At 39.4% G+C, this 17,277-nt stretch overlaps 1 protein-coding gene across 2 annotated transcripts in view; it reads left to right on the forward strand.

Annotated features, from left to right (window-relative positions):
* Positions 1-17,277, forward strand: part of pkn2b (protein kinase N2b) — a 44,637-nt gene that overhangs the window by 9,282 nt on the left and 18,078 nt on the right. For both annotated transcript variants that reach the window (XM_060867790.1, XM_060867789.1), the window contains exons 2-4: positions 7,462-7,762; positions 13,562-13,707; positions 16,558-16,681. In XM_060867790.1, coding sequence (XP_060723773.1) covers positions 7,462-7,762; positions 13,562-13,707; positions 16,558-16,681 — 571 coding nt within the window. The remainder of the gene's footprint in view (positions 1-7,461; positions 7,763-13,561; positions 13,708-16,557; positions 16,682-17,277) is intronic.

Below are 17,277 nucleotides of genomic sequence, written 5' to 3' on the forward strand. Positions count from 1 at the left end.
CAATCAACCGCAACCTTGTTATTGTGGACACTTTATTCCGTTTATTCTATTGTTTTTTCCCACAACTCCACCCATTTTAAGGTCCCACATGCATTTCCTGTGTTAGGTCATCTGTATATCCATAAGAGAGAATTTTGTGTAGCTAAGACACAGATTTATTTAAGTTTTTATTTACAGTAGCAGACTTTTTTTACACCTCAATTCCATTCATGTGAGTGTGTGTAATTTTAGAGATCCTAATCCACATTTAGGAAGGGATGTGGTAGCATAGTGGTTAAGGTGTTGGACTTACTGATCAGAAGGTTGTGAGTTTGAATTCCAGGTCCACCGAGATGCCACTGCTGTGCCCCTGAGCAAGGCCCTTAACTCTCAAATGCTCAGTTGTATAAACTGAAATAAGATTGTAAGTCAATCTAGATAAGGGTTTCTAAATGCCAGATTGTAAATTTAATCCTTTTCCAATACAGGTGCCTAATCTCGAGCTTTTTTTTTTTTTCCTTCACACACACACACACGCACACACACGCACACACACACAGTAGAGAGTTTACAAATTGTAGCTGTACAAATGTACCTTCGTCTGAGCAGCTCCACACTCACAAAATAAAAAAACAAAACACAACTCTTATCTGTGCCATAATGATTAGCTAGCTGTGTGCTAAGGTTTCTGACAGACTTGACTTTGAGTAATAAAATAAGTTTTCCAAGGAAAAAGTTACGGGTTCTTTTTATACCATTCACTCAAAGTTCAACAGTCTGATTATATAATGGTATCAAGGCACCAGGCAAGTTCCTAAAAAGAAAAAGTTTTACTGTTCCCAAACCTCATGCCAGCACCATGTCAGTGGAAAGATGGTCACTGGCTCATTCATGTTTTCTTACTGCATGAGGGAGAACAAGGAGCCACACAATAAATCTGCTGTGTTTAAACTATACTTATGTCTTACACTGGCTCTGTTAAAAAAAAATATATATGTTGTGCTGTCTGATCCACTTCAACTGTAATTTCCTTTTGTCCTTTATCTTGTAGCAGAACCAGTCCAGTAGACTGGTGCTATAATATAGAAACGGTTTCAGAGAGACTTGTGCAACCTGGGTGACCTTTGCGCGGTTGTACTCTTTTGCTAGCGTGAAGCAGTGTAGAGATTAAACATCTATGTGCCAGTGTTTTATGGAGCACCTGCTATCACTGCTATCAGCGTGTGGAAAGTAGCTACACAATGTGGCTGCGTCACCCATCAGTGTGTTTGGCTTTGTCTTTATTTTTGGAGTAAATGAGGAATAATCCGATTGATCTTGGCACTTATCTATTCTCAAAGTAAAAAATGTCACACATCCATTTTATTCTGTCTTTCTTTCTCTCTCTCTCTCTCTCTCTCTCTCTCTCTCGTAGCTATGCAAGTCATACAATAGATGTAAAATAGCAATAATCTGGATGTGTACATGTACATACCCTTTTATAATATGGCACATGACTTGTGTTTAGAAGTATCACATTCCATTACGTGCTTCCAAGTAAATTTCATACATACCAGTCTTGAATTAAGTGTTTCTTGTTAACTGCAAATAAAGATCAGATGTTTCTGTGGGATGATCATGACATCATCTTGGTTTCTGAAACCATGGGCCACAAACAGTTTAAAACATATGGTTAGACTGTCACTGTGAGATCAAGATCGTGTGAGGTGTACAATAGAATTTCCAGCATGTTCGATGTACAATGGAGTATTGTGAAAGTCATAACAAATGGAGGAAATGGGATGTAGTAGCTTAGTGGTTAAGGCATTGGATTACCAGTCAGAGGGTTGTGAGTTTGAATCCCAGGTACAACAAGCTGCCGCTATTGGACCCCTGAGCAACCCAAACATTCACTTACCCTCAATTGTATAAAATGAGATAAAAGGATGTCTGCCAAATGCCATAAATGTAAATGTCCTTACCAAGAATAGACATTTCTCTAAAATTTATTTAAAAAAAATAAAAATAAATAAAAGCACTAAAATTGATAATTGCACTATTCAAGGAGCTGCTGGAATATCTGGCATATACTTTGCCTCTCTGCATGTAACATTTTAGCACGTTGTATGTTTTGGGGAAAAATGTCAATCACCACAAACCATGTGGCAAAACCATGTGTGAACTTTTTGGACATAATTCTAAAATATATATATATATATATAAATGTTTAGTGTAAAAACAAGTCATTTTGATCACCCAAAATAAACTTACTCTTGGGTGAAACATGGTGGTGGCATCATGATGCAGTGGGGCTATTCTCTTCAATTGTGTCTGGAGTTCTAATCCTTATGAGAGAATCATAACCAGCTCCAAAGTCCACTCTGTTTTGGCACAGAACCTGCCGGCATTTGGAAATGAAGAAAAAATGGCATGTTTCAGCAAAATAACGATTTAAAGCCTAAATCTAAGTCAACAAAGGACTCGCTTCAGGAGATGATGATCATTGTTTTGGAATGGCCTAGCAGACCCAGACTCATAGTAAAGATCTGTCATGATTTATCGCAGTTTCATGTTTTATATAAAAAACACAGTTTGAACAGGACGTTTAATTTCATATCCACTCTACACACTGCGCAGCGCAGCTTTATTGCTAATCACATGCTCAGGATAAGGACCTTTTCTAAGCACTGATGACGTGTAACATGATAGATATGACAGACAAGTGCAATGTTTTTGAAGACAATCTCTCATTTTATTCGTTCGCTGCTGTCATATGTTGCTTGTGGAGATTCATAAGTTCATGTTCAACAGCTGGTCACAGACAACACCCTGGCCATCTATTTATAGGCAGATAATGAATAGAAACTACTGTTTGTTCTTCAACAAGATCAAAAAGGTCTACATGGGATTGTTTTTGGCAAGCAAGCATGATCTTGCGGCAAGTTTCGTAGCATGAATGAAAATCCGAAGAGTTTGTAGTACTACGGTGGTGAGAGTGGAGCTTAATATGGAATATATGTGCTAGTGAGAATAATTCACACTTACTGACTACAAACACTAGCACTAGGATTTGACTCACTCACACAGGGTTTTTTGTGTTTGCATAGGATTAAGTTCTAGTATGTGCAACACAAACCATATAAACCTTGAAAAAAAGTACTGTGGACACACTGGGGGGATAAAGAGCTCTCTGAATTTACTTAACAAGCTGTTAAGTACTTTTCCGTCTGTTTGAATTAAGCAGTATTAGCATCTGTTTTCGTTCATCCAACATGATTTGAGTCTGAATTTTCAAATAAAATCAAACATTGAGCAAGCATCTAGGCAGAGAATCGAACGTGTGACACGTGTTTCGCTTCAGCCACGTTAGCACTGCACTATTCTACTATGAATGTTAACTTACTTGTGATTTCACAGTGTAATTGGTTTACCTTAATCCTACATGAATTGATCTCACCGAATCATTTAATCATGTAATTAAGAACCTTTTTTGATAAACATATTTTTATGTAAACTGTATGTAATTCTTTTTTTCTTATACCTGAAATACCAATTATTTCCTTTTTTCAAAGAGATATGAGGCAGGGATGAGGCTCCTGCAAATTCCTTGAATGAAAATTAAAGCAAAAACATGTAAAAAGTCCATCTGAGGTGTGTGTAGTAACACAGAAAGCAGCTCCTTTGTGGCTTCTTAATAATGGCTTTCACCTGCCAGGAGAACCTGCTTTTCACATTTAAAGACTCCATGGAAGTGTGTGTCTCTCAGACGGTTACTTTATTTTAAGAATCAACCGGATAAGCACAGGCTTATCCTCCAGGCTTATCAGAACACTATTAGACACAGTAGACACTGATTTGCATGGGCCAGTTTCAGAGATTAGAGCCAAACCTGTAGTGGAAATGTCACATTTCGGTGGTTCTGGTTCTCGTCCGATAAGCTTGCGTGACAGATGAGTATTTGAAAACGGCAGGGTTTTCGTCTGAGATCTTGGTAAGACATACACATGTGCCTTGAGTCATGATTTGGCTTCTTTGTATGTTGCTTTCAGAAACAGGAAGCTAGGGAGCGACTTGAATAACTTGACTGATTTGCACAAGAGCCAGTAGTTACTGTGATACACCACGCCCAAGCCTAAGCTTCAGAAACTCAACAGTATCTCAGCAAAGCTGCCAAGTCCAGAGAATATTTTGAGAATGGCTTGTTGACAATTATTCAGTATGCACTGGCCACAGCCTGGTACCAGCACTGATTGCAGCAAATAAATCTGGGAAATGAAACTTCTAACATGTCTTAGGATGGGGAACAAATCTTAAATTCATTAGCTAGCCTAACTAAACGAGTAACTGCTTCAGAATCCAAACTCACTCGATTTAAAACAGGCAGATATTCTATATTGTAAGGGTCAGTGAGGTAGTGAAGTGTATTATATACGCAAATAATTGTACTATATATACACAAGTATGAACTTTTCCACAGATCACATGACATGGCCATTTTTTTTATACGTTCTATTATTTAGTATATACACACTTGTTTTACTGTTAGCTGATTTCTATCTTAGTTTTATATAGCGCATGATTGTTTTCTTTTCCCATTATGTGTTAAAGTCTGGCTAGGATCTTTTAAGTTTAGCCACAAAGGAGGCTTCTACCCTGGACCTCCTTGAAATCTGACGACGTTTCTGAAGCTTAAAAGAGAATATTTAGCTGTAAGTTTATATATGTGCCCACAAATTAGTGTCGCACCATGTACAATTAATTTTCTGAACGGTTTTATAGTCCCACGTTGCGGAGGCACGTAGTCATTGACTGTATCTTGACCTTTAAGTTTCTCTAATCGTATAGATTAGATCGTATGGAGGCATTTTGAATTCCAGCCTTGCCATGGTTTCACTGGTATAGCTTGGCCCAGGTCCATTATGTAACATTGTATAGCTGATCTGCAGCTGGGTGTGTATATGTATAGCCTTCGTTGCTGATAACACAACTAGAGTGACTATAAATCGCTACCAATCCTGATACAGTAGGATTAGTTCAAGGTGTGTAACTGACTCAACAAAAAATAATAACAGGAATGAACTTTGAGGAACATTTAAATCTTACACCAGACGATTAGGGCAAGAACACATAGTGTATATAATTGTTGTGTTGACTTGGCTGTATGACTTGAACAGCTCAACAGCTCCCAAAAATGCTGTGGCCTTTTCTTCATTGTGGTTACTGTAATCTTCTTGTATGGTAACATTTAAATTGCATGTTTTACAACTCTGCACAAATTTGTCTACAGCAATTACAAGCTCGTTCAGCTTATAAATCTTGTGTTTCTTTCCAAATTACCATGTTGATGTGCTCCAGGTTGAAGACACAAAAAAAGACATTTGCAGTTCATATGATTTCTGACATTCTTCCGCTGAAATTTCGTACTAATCCACAGGGCTAGTTTGCTGTTACAAAATGTTTGCTGTTACAAAACATTAACTAATTAGTGAAAGTTTATATAACTTTCCCTTCTAGCAGAAAGAGAAGCTTTAGGGCCCAGAGATGATAATGAATTAAATGAATTAATTCAGTCAGTAACTGCTTTATTCTGGTCAGGGTCACAGTGGGACCAGAGCTGATCCCAGAAACTGTGTGTCTAAGTTGAGAGTTGTCGATTTATCTACCTTGTGTTTGGGGAGGTGGTAGGAAATCTGAGAACCTCTCCCAGACAGTAACTCGAGCTCTGGATCAAACTCTGGACCTGTCTGTCAACCGCCGTCTGTGCCACTGTGTTGTATATCCAACAAATCTTAGTGGTTAGCACGTTCGCCTCACACCTCCAGGGTCAGGGTTCGATTCCCGCCTCCACCTTGTGTGTGTGGAGTTTGCATGTTCTCCCCGTGCCTCGGGGGTTTCCTCCGGGTACTCCGGTTTCCTCCCCTGGTCCAAAGACATGCATGGTAGGTTGATTGACATCTCTGGAAAATTGTCCGTAGTGTGTGAGTGCGTGAGTGAATGAGAGTGTGTGTGTGTGTGCGCCCTGCACTCCGTCCAGGGTGTATCCTGCCTTGATGGCTCCCCGTGACCCGAGGTAGTTTGGATAAGCAGTAGAAAGTGAGTGAGTGAGTGAGAGAGTGAGTGGAAGTACTTTAAAACTCCATGCATACAGGGCAGAGACAGGAATTGAAACTCCAACCCTGGAGTGTAAGACCCACATGCTAACCGCTAATCCTTGTCTGAATATAAAGCAGCAAAGTGATTCAGGTTCAAGGTGCCAGTGCTGTTTCTATCGTATTCATTCGTTAAACAGCGTCTAACCACACAAGACATCTGACCGAGATTACTGAATGATGCGATGTGGTGTATGATGAGCGTGGGAAGATGCTGTGGAGTTTGCATGATAGCGTTTAGCTACACTATATCTCCATTGCAGAATGCTTAACATTTCTAGGCTGCTTGACCACATCCCTGGATTAAGGGAAAATGACTCCATTCATTAAAATTACTGAATGTTGACCAAAATGATATATTACTGAAATACTTCTCTTTCAGGAGTGTGTCCCAGCAGTGTATCGCTCTGAAACACTCCACTACATTGTATATCTGCAATGAAAATATTTTTGAAGGTTGTTGTTAACCTTGAGTGTTATCACCCAGAACCATTTTGGTTACAGAGAGGACTTGATTAACTTAACAGTGCATGTTAGCAGGCAGTGCCGCTGCAGTATGTTTCTTTTATGCAGTCACTCTGTAATAACTGTGTGTGTGTGTGTGTGTGTGTGTGTGTGGTTTTTTTTTTTTGTTTTGTTTTGTTTTTTGACAGTATAAGCCATATGAAATTTAACTCACAGCACTGTTATTGTGAAGTAACACTGTTACTTCAAAATCCCATCATTCCCCTTATGTTCCATGCAGCAGGAGGCAGCATTTTGACCAGTGAGGTAATCTGTGGCAGCATGGTGGCACAGCAGGAAGCATTGCCGCCTCGCAGATCCTGAGCTTGATCCTCAGCGAGGCTTAATGTGTACATGGAGTTTTGCAAGTTCTCCCGTCTGTGTGGATTTACCCCTTCCGCCCCTCTACCAACTCCCCACCCCCATCGACTTTAAACATGCCAGTGGGTGAATTGGCTACATCCCTTGGTATGTGTGATGCCCTGTGATGTTCTGTCCAGGGTTTATTCGCACTTTCTTTCATGTCTCTGTTCTAGACAAGAATTTGCTTTCGGCACATTTGCATTTGCACTCTCGTATCCTGTGCTCTCAGTGTATCAGTGTGTTTGTGCAAGGCAAGGAGTTCCATTACACCTTTAATGATGATAAAGGTGACCAGTGAGAATTTTTAATTGATCTCCTGTGAATTTATTTATTTATTTATTTATTTATTTATTTTTGGTCAGCCATGATTTATCCTTTAATTTGTACTTCAAATGTAACAGCGTTTCAAGCAGTATAATATTTAAATACCAAAGAGGCCTGATTAACCAACATTGACTCTTTCTGTTTCCATTCTCTCCAACCCAAGGATGCTCAAGGCCACATGGTTTCAAATCGCCTGAGCATGATGGGACTCAGCATGGACCTGTCTGATACCATGGTGCAGCAGAAGCTGGACGAGATCAAGGACCAGATCAAGCGTGAGCTCCGCAAAGAGCTCAAGATAAAGGAAGGAGCAGAGAATCTGCGCAAAGCCACCACAGACAAGAAGAGCCTGGCTTACGTAGACAACATGCTGAAGAAGAGCAATAAGAAGGTGGAGGAGCTGCACCAGGAACTGCAGGAACTCAACGCCCACATCGTGGTCAAAGACCCTGATGAGCTCCGAGGTAAACTTCTACTTTTGGTGCAAAGCGACATAGATTAAAATGAATATTATTAGCCAAGTTACAAATAAAACAACCCACAAGGAACGTTAAAACACAGGAAGTGCATTGTTCAGTGTCCACATTTATAGCTCTGTGATCTAAAGTGATAGCAGTGCTGTAAAAAAGGGAACTCCTCAAACTGATTTTTCTGATAACCTTCTAGGTAAAATTACTCTTTGTCTTTAGGCATTAAAAGACACAAAAGTCACAATATGGGGAAAGAATGTGAAAACCTGACCATCACATCTGTGTATATACCTGTAAAACATCCCATTCCAGGTTAGTCCTGATTTGCTGGTAAAGTAACCGCTCATCTTTTGGGAAGACTTTTCACTAGATTTTCCCCTAAAGCGGGCCGTGTCAGCCTCAACAGCATTAGTTGCCCCTTTTCCTCAAGGCAGGAAAATTAAAAAACTTTAAAAAATTTAAAACCAGTTCTTTCTTTATCGACAGCCAAAGCACCGGCTCTGAACCAAAAAAAGTGGTTCTTAAGTGGCACCAAAACGTTGCTGGTCTAGACTTAAGAACCGCTTGCGACAGGCTCTGGGGGCTAGCTACTGTTACTGTTAGCGCATTTGATTAATGTACCTTAAGTATACCAATGTTTAATACTTTTACTTTACCGCAATATGATCAATTATCAGCACACATGATAGTAGCTAGCTACATGCTACCTTTTTTTTTGTGTTAATGATAAAATAATGTTATGTACTTTCTCGATTGCAAATTACATGGAGCTGCACGTACGTGCTGGATTCGCCACGTTTGGATGCCAATGTAGGCAAGTGAGATCAGACAGGGATGTTGGCTGGGGCTCAGTTGGTGTGCAGTGGGGTTGAGCTCATCAGCCAGTCCTTGACCTTCAATAAAATTTTTAACTTTACTGATGAACGAGCACATCCTTGAACTTTGCCCAGACTCAGTGTTTGAGTAAAAACAAATCTTCTCGTATGACTGTGCACTGTTACACCGTTTCTTTCACCTTATCTAAGTAAAATTCTGTCTACTTTGCAGGTTGTAACACTGTGTAAAGGGAAGATGAGAGAAATACTTGAAGCATAATTGCACTGACAATAAACAGTGCATTATAGTCTAATACATATTAGTTACACTCTTTACACTCTCACTCATTTACTCACTCACTCGTTTACTCCCTCTGTCACTCTCCTTTTTTACTCACTCACTCTTTTACTCGTTCACTCGTTACTCTCACTTTTCTCACTTAATCATTTCCTCATTCTATCACTCTTTTTATTCACTCTGATTCCTTTTTTACTTGCTCACTCACTTTTACTCACTCAGTCACTCTTTTTACACACTCTTGCTCTCCTTTTTTTACTAACTCACTTTTTTTACTCACTCTCTCACTCATTTACTCAACCACTTTCTTTTTACACTTGCTCACCCTTTTCTCACTCACTTATTCACTCTCACTCTTTTCCTACTCACTTGTTCACTCTCACTCTTTTCTCACTCACTCGTTCACTCTCACTCTTTTCTCACTCATTTGCTCAATCAATCACTCACTGACACACTCATTTACTCACACTCTCTGGCTCTCATTCTGTGTGCATGTGTGTGCGTGTTTGAGTAGAATGGTGGGAAAGATCTCTCAGAGAGCATAACAAGCCCATGGTTGCACAATCGCTCACGCTTTGTTAGGAAGCTTTCCTTCTTTGCTACATTTAATGAAGTTGAGCAGGAGGAGACCTGTGGGATTCACAGCCAGGGTCATGACCTCTGTTTGTATACATCCTCTCTTTTAACAATGGACGTTTCACAAAAGCAGCTTTATAGAAATCCAGATTCGATTTCAATCCTTAATGAGCAACCAGAGACAGCAGTGCATCCAGTCCTGTTTGCTTAAGTATTCTTTCTAGATGAGCAGCTCAAAGAGAAAGGAAACAGCTTTGGGATTTTAGCCTGTGGACAAAGCTTTCTTATGTAGCATCATTTACATGCCTTCTTTTTACATAACGCCTGCAGCTTGTCAGGATTAATTTCTTAAATGACTTGTTTGACCATGTTACTGTAACGAGGTTTATAATTTCCACACCTCCAGCGTTCCCCTCGGCGCCTCCGTCTTTTCCCTCGGCGCCTCCTGCGTTCCCCTCGGCACCTCCTGCGTTCCCCTCTGCGCCTCCTGCGTTCCTCTCGGCGCCTCCTGCGTTCCCCTCGGCGCCTCCTGCGTTCCCCTCGGCGCCTCCTGCGTTCCCCTCGGCGCCTCCGTCTTTCCCCTCGGCGCCTCCTGCGTTCCACCTAGAACACTGCATTTGATTCAGTAACTTTCTATCAGCCGCTGATGCAGTATGTGCATCTCGGATAGAATCACAACATTAATCCAAGTATTCCCCACGTAGTGTTTTAAGAATGCTAAGATTCATGCTACTCCTTTGTGGTACAACCTACTGTACCGTAGGGGAGCACTGATGTCCGAATACCTCTAGGTTCATTTTTAACATGGGAATTTATTTTGGTGGTTAAAGTCAGACAATGTTTTAACAGGATTGCCCTTATTGAGTAATAAGAATGATCCCTTTAGTTTTTAGAGCTTTTAATTTTTTGAAACGCTTCTTGTTAGCAGTCACGGTTTTCATTTGACCAATTCCTGAAAGCTCTCTTTGTTTCTCAGCTCTAGTAGTTTTGCTACTTGCATAATATTTACCAAGTTGTAATGCCTGCATGCATGACTCAGTGCCTCATCTCGGTTAGTTTCTGTTTCTTCATACTCGTCTGTCGTTCGTGGCTTCCGACTGTGATTTTATGAGCTGGTTCTTGAAGATGAGGAGGATGGGTTAAACCAAATTGAAACTTTCTCAGCCAAATCCGTTTGTAACCTACACAATAATACCCCCTGACTTTCTGTTTTTGCATCATTACACTTCCTACTGCAGTGTGGAGAAGCCTGGGTCACTGTAAGATAAGATAAGATATACCTATATTTGTCCCACAACGGGGAAATTTCTCTTTTACAGCAACAAAGAGAAAGAAATTCAATATATAAAAGAATATAGACATAATATAATATACAGTATATACACAACACAATGTATAAATACAGAGAAGAAAAAAAGTTGGACAATTTAAATGACTGATGGAAAACATGGCGTCTGCAGCTTTGAGACAGGAAAATACATTGTGTTGTATCTCATAATACAACTTCACAGCAACGCACCAATGCATTTTTCTTTATGTATTTTAGACTCCATCGTCCCTGCTCTCAAAGCTGCGAACGTCTTCTCCCTCAAAACAGGGGGCTTGAATTAAGACCGTGAAACAGCTGCTTGTTAATCTGGGCTGTTTCTCTATACAGGAATTTTCCACTTCTGATCTACACAAAGCATATGCACATGTAATCTCTAATTTAATTTCAGTTTTATTGCGTGCTTAGCTTGTTGAGTTTATTTCACAGTTCTCAGTTTGGTATTCGGGCTCTTGTTAACCGGTTGGCTAATTAAATATTGTGCTGAGGTCAGTTGATGATGGTCAGGGTGCATTGTAGGACTTATTGTACATGATCTCACTAGAATAATCAGTGTTGAGGAAGTGATTTGTTCATTTAATATTCTGGATTTGTCTTACTGTATATCACCGGTGGGCCTGTGTGAAGCTTGTGTGAAGCCTGTGTAAAGGCGAAACCTTCCTGTTACCTCTGAACGTGCGCTTGTGTGTGCTTGTTCTGACACGTGAGGATGATCTCATCATTCAGGATTTCCGAGCAGTTCTATTACGTGTGTGTGTGTGTATGTGTGTGTGGGTGGGTGGTTTGGTTGATGGTGTCAGAAAAGCCAGAGTGTAAAAATGATCTAATCTTGTTCTCAGTCCATAATTTACAGCACGTCAGCAGGTTTGACGGTCAGGTTTGCCAGCGCTGACACAGTGATCCCAGCAGGTTACATGCTTTCCAGTCTGTGTTGTCCAGAAAGGGTGAAATGTTGTCTGGAAAAACAACTTCTCGTGTTTTCCTTTTCCCCCTTTTACAGTTTGTTTTCTCCCCTGAGGTGTTCGGTCTGTGTGTGTCGTGTTCTCTCTCTCTCTCTCTCTCTCTCTCTCTCTCTCTCTCTCTCTCTCTCTCTCTCCCGCTCTCTCTCTCTTTCTCTCTTTCTCTCTCGCGCGCGCTCTCTCTCTTTCTCTCTCTTTCTAATTCGCTCTCTCTCTCTCTCTCTCTCTCTCTCTCTCTCTCTCTCCCTCTTGCTCTCGCTCTCTCTTTATAGACCAACAGTAAAAACTCATTAATGACGCCAGATTGTTCAAAGTATTTTGTCATGTTACCATAACGTGTTCTGTCTGCCATGTTTTTCAAGCTTATTCTGTGTGAAAGAGAAATGAGTTTTCGGTGCTGTAATTGTTATTAGTTTTAAAATATTCAATTAGCAAGGAAAATAAAAATCAGAAAAACAGTTTTCACACAGCAAAGACTGAGCTACGAGTCCAAGGATTTTTTTATTTATTTAATATTAGCGACGTTAAGGTCATGGTCAGGGTTAAATATCATTTTGAAACGTAATTTATTATTTTTTTTTTTTTATGTAGCAAATAGTTTACTGTAAAGAGGGTAATATGATATGACAAATAAATGAGAAACATCTTGTGTGTTTTGATGGTCAGAAAAGTAGAAAGTGCTTGTTCATATTTTTTTGAAGTGAACACTAGAAGTCTGTAATCCTGAACCTAGCTTTTTATACAGTTTAATGTGAACACAAAAAGCCAAAGATTATATCTCGCTATAGTTTAGTCTACCTTTTACTGTTTTAAAAAAATCACACACTTGTCACATTGCTTGATGTCCTGTGTTGTTTTTATATATTGTCCTGGGTTTTATAGTGTCAATTCAGTAATTTCATTCAGTCTTCCAGACATACAGTAGGTTAATCCACGTCTTAGACTAAATTACACCATCATGTTTTCATATATAAATGCTCTCTAGTCTAAAGCTGAGCTTAAGCTCTGTCTGGAAACCCAGCCCTTAGGCCTGAACTGATGGGCCAAACACAGTAATAATCAGTAATAGTCTGTCTAATGTACAGAAGGAACGGTGTATAAATCCTGTAGACATGCTTTGATGTGATGTCATATGAAAGTTGGACCTGTGCTATGATTCCTGCGGACGTGACCACAGCTTGTACTCGGACCTGCACTTGTTTAGGAAGTAAAGTAACCTGCACACGTGTTTTACTGACATAGTAGTATCAAAAGAATAAAAAACATATTGTGAATCGATGTTGTCCATATGCTTTTGTGATGAAGTAATTTGCCCTCAGGTTTTGATGGAATCAAGTTTACTTTGTGCTTTCAGTAAGCACCATATGTGATATGTGAAAAGAAACATCTCACGTGGCACGCACAGCGTAACAACAAAATAACTCTCGTATCAGTCCTAGCTCGTATCGGCTACATGGAAAAAAATAAAGATTGCTTTTAAAAACATAGACAGTTCTTATTTTATAGAATATTGGAATCAGTTCTACCTGATGCTTTTTTTTTTTCCTTCATTTTTGTTTCTCTCACGCTTCCTTCAAAACATGCAAGAGGATTGGTCAGAAGGTAAAATAAACAGTTGTGACTTGGCTCATTGATAAAAAGTTGAACAACTGTGTGCTAGTGGTTGAGGAAAAACATGTGAAAGCAGCCTTAGTTTATTTTATTTCCCAAAGCCCAGGATAAATTCATTACTACATGCTTTATTAACTGTGAAATAAAGAGCCATCTATTTATGACAGTGTTTTTGTTTATTTCTTCTTCTTTTTTTTTTTTTTTAAGTTTCAGAGTGCCCTTTGACTCCAGACACTCCATGCAGCACCAACAGCAGTCGCCTGGCAGCACTTAAGAAGCAGAACGACATCGAGCTTAAAGTGAAGCAGGGCGCTGAGAACATGATACAGATGTACTCCAACGGTTCCTACAAGGTAGCGTGCTCCCGTACCGCTATCAGTCTGAGTATCGAGGAGACGAAGTACACGTGTTTAGTGATGAAGCCGAGGATTTGATAGCTCCTGGATGGTGAAGTGGCATTTAGCTGCCGTTTTAGAACAAACAGGTTGAAGATTTTGTTCCAAAATAGTTCAGCTGATTTACTACAAATCCATCTTCCTCCACGACTCTGTCTTTGATCTCGAAGTAGGGCTTTATGTTATGAAATGAAAAGAAAAGCCAGTAACGTTGGTTGAGTTACTCTATAAATCCATAACATTACTGGAACCTGACAAAAGCAGATCATGGGCCAAATGAGCTCTATAGTGGAAGAGTTATAAAGCATCTAACATGGCTGTTAGTGTTCCTGTTAACTTGTACTTCAATATGAGGGCACTTATGATTTGTATGAATTAGAATTTGTGTACGTAACTGCTAATGTTTTCATGTGTGAACTTTTACAGCTCTCTTTAGTAACAACAAAGGAAATGGTACATACATATATTACTCCAACACAAGACGTTTAGGACCAAGAGGTATCCGTATAGGATCACACCTAATCTATAAAATGCAAATATTTCACAAAGACATGCAGAGACATTGAAACAGTTGGCACAAAAATGTTTAAAGTGCAGCAGTTAACTTTTAGCAGACTTCTACAAGCAGAGGTGCCTGATGAATAGGGTGATGCATCGAAATGTGGGTCTTGAAGGTCTTGTATAATGATAACAGTATCATATCTTCATATTGCCCTGCTACAGTCACTTAGTGTTTGGGTATTTGAAAAACTAGCTAATGAGTTTTGGTACAAAGTAAGTGTACACTAAGTGGCTTTTTTAAGTGTAAGTTCACATATTTATTAGCATCAAAACTCAAAATACAAGTTCTTTCTTTCTAACTGAAAGTACTAGTGAAGTAGCAGATGGAGGTTTTCCAGCAACTAAATCTCTGAAATTTTAACTTGTAACTAAATACAATTCTGAGAGAATTCAGAAATTCAGTCATATATATCTCTAATGTCAAGCAAGCCATTTGTTGCTAACCTTCGTGGTTTTTCACCCAGTTTCCAGCTCAAACATATGGACGTCATAGATGACCATGTTCTGACTTTCCACTCACAAAATCGAACGTAGCAGAATTTTGGGAATATGTGGAAACCATCTCGAATCATCCATCTATTTGTTTTGGAGAACAAGGGCAAAATGTCAGCAATAATATTGGTTGTGTCTCTACGACCAATGCTTTCCCCATATATTTCTCATATTTTTCATTGTTCTTATTTTGGTACAAAACCAACATGTTTACAGGAACAGCCACCCCAGCGTCTTGCTTTTGGCAGTTACTCGATGGACAGCACTGAAAAGTGGGGTTTGAGGATCAGTTGAGATTCAAGGTGGAAGGCACATATAATTCGTGAGCCTGGTCTGTGATCACTCATGTACTGTAGTGTGCACACTGCTATGTCACGTCCAAACCCAACACTTAGCAAGTGATTGAAGTCGTGTGTGCAATTCAACGATTTTGGATTTTCAAACTCATGTTGTGAATCCACTTGGCATAAAGGACAACCAGGGCTTTCTGTCATGGACTGAGCTCTATATATTCCCTTCCCTGAGTGATGTGAATGAGGTGTGTGTCTTTCTGTTCAGTGGCACTTGGACCATTTCGACCAAATTGCCTCTATGTAAGCTTGTGTTCAGGAAAATTATCTTTGCTATAGCTTCTGGAAAACCTAGTACGATTCAATCGCTTCAGGTTACTGAGAAGTTTCTCATGTAAAACACACTAACGCTTCCAAGGTGCAAGGAAGCTTAAGTGAATATAACATGAGGATAATATCTTAATATTAAATAGGTTTTAAAGGGATCATAGGAAATGTACAAAAGTTATCAAATCAAATTAACTCAATAAACCTGTTTTAAGTTTTGCCATTTTCCGGTGTTGTACAGAATCTTACTAGCACAAATTCAAGTAGTTCAGATAAAGAATAAAGTAAATCCATTCGATTTGGAAGCTGCTGGGGATTGGACAGCGTTTAGGATTAAAGCTACTACGCTGAAAAAGATGTGTTGTAGACATGTCTTATTAATGCAGGTGGTGTTTCATAGTAAAGTACCGTTTAACATCTTCCACTGAAATTGCATATGAATGCTATGAAATACTATTATTCATTCACATAAAATCCAATACAATGTCAGGTCTCTGGCTTAAAAATAATATTGCCTTCAGGGTATGTGATGAGATTTAAGCAACAATTTACTGATGATAATAATGATGAAATAACAGAATCTATGTGAATGTACAAATTATTTTTCACACAAAAATAGATTATTTAGCCAGTTTGGTTGATGCCTATAAGCTATGTAAATAAATACTAATAATATAACAGCTCTTGGCCACCTTAATTATGTTAAAGTAGCTCTCAGAGTAAAGAAGGGTGGAGACCACTGATCTAAAGCATGATAAACTGTTAGGCAGTGATTTCGATATGAAAATGGAGTATTAGCAGCTGCTTCACTATAAGTATGTACATATTTTGCACAAATTTGGCATGCTAATGACTCATAACCAGCTCTGTTCAGTGTGCAAATATATGGTACGTGTAGCTAATAGTGGTGTAAAAAGTAAAGATCACTGTGATGGTTGAACTCTGTATGATGATGAGCAAGTATGACAAATCCGTGGCTTCAGAAATAAGCTGAATTCTTTAATGACAGTTATAAGTGCATAGTGTGCCTGTTGTACCAGGATGAGGTTTTAAGCAGGATTTTATTAAAGCGTTATTTCATGCAATACTGTAAGCATAACAAGATTAAAGGACTGTTTTCTTTTCCTTTCCATTCTAGGATCGTAAGCTGCTTGCCATGGCCCAGCAAATGCTCCAGGACAGCAAGACCAAAATTGAGTTCATCCGGATGCAAATCCTCAAAGGGAGTCAGACCAATGAGATGAACTACGAGAATAATGAAGGTGAAGGTTAATGACTGTATTAACCCTGTAGTTCTGCTCGCTATATACTCTTGGGTAGAAAAGACATCTTTTTAGTTACACAGGGACAGGACATCTATTAGTAATAGATTACAAAATTGGGTCATTTATATTAGCCTACAATTTTTCCTTGCTAGATACAATATGAGAATGTTGAATGCAGTCGTGTCGTCCTCATGGGCATCATCTACAAACTGCACTCATGTTGTCCTCATGGGCATCAGCTACAAATACACTTGTGTTGTCCTCATGGGCATCAGCTACAAATACACTCGTGTTGTCCTCATGGGCATCAGCTACAAATACACTCATGTCGTCCTCATGGGCATCATCTACAAACTGCACTCATGTTGTCCTCATGGGCATCAGCTACAAATACACTTGTGTTGTCCTCATGGGCATCAGCTACAAATACACTCGTGTTGTCCTCATGGGCATCAGCTACAAATACACTCATGTCGTCCTCATGGGCATCAGCTACAAATACACTCATGTCGTCCTCATGGGCATCAGCTACAAATACACTCATGTCGTCCTCATGGGCATCAGCTACAAATACACTCATGTCGTCCTCATGG

Source organism: Tachysurus vachellii, chromosome 4 (genome assembly GCF_030014155.1).
Source record: "Tachysurus vachellii isolate PV-2020 chromosome 4, HZAU_Pvac_v1, whole genome shotgun sequence".
Classification (NCBI taxonomy): Eukaryota; Metazoa; Chordata; class Actinopteri; order Siluriformes; family Bagridae; genus Tachysurus; species Tachysurus vachellii.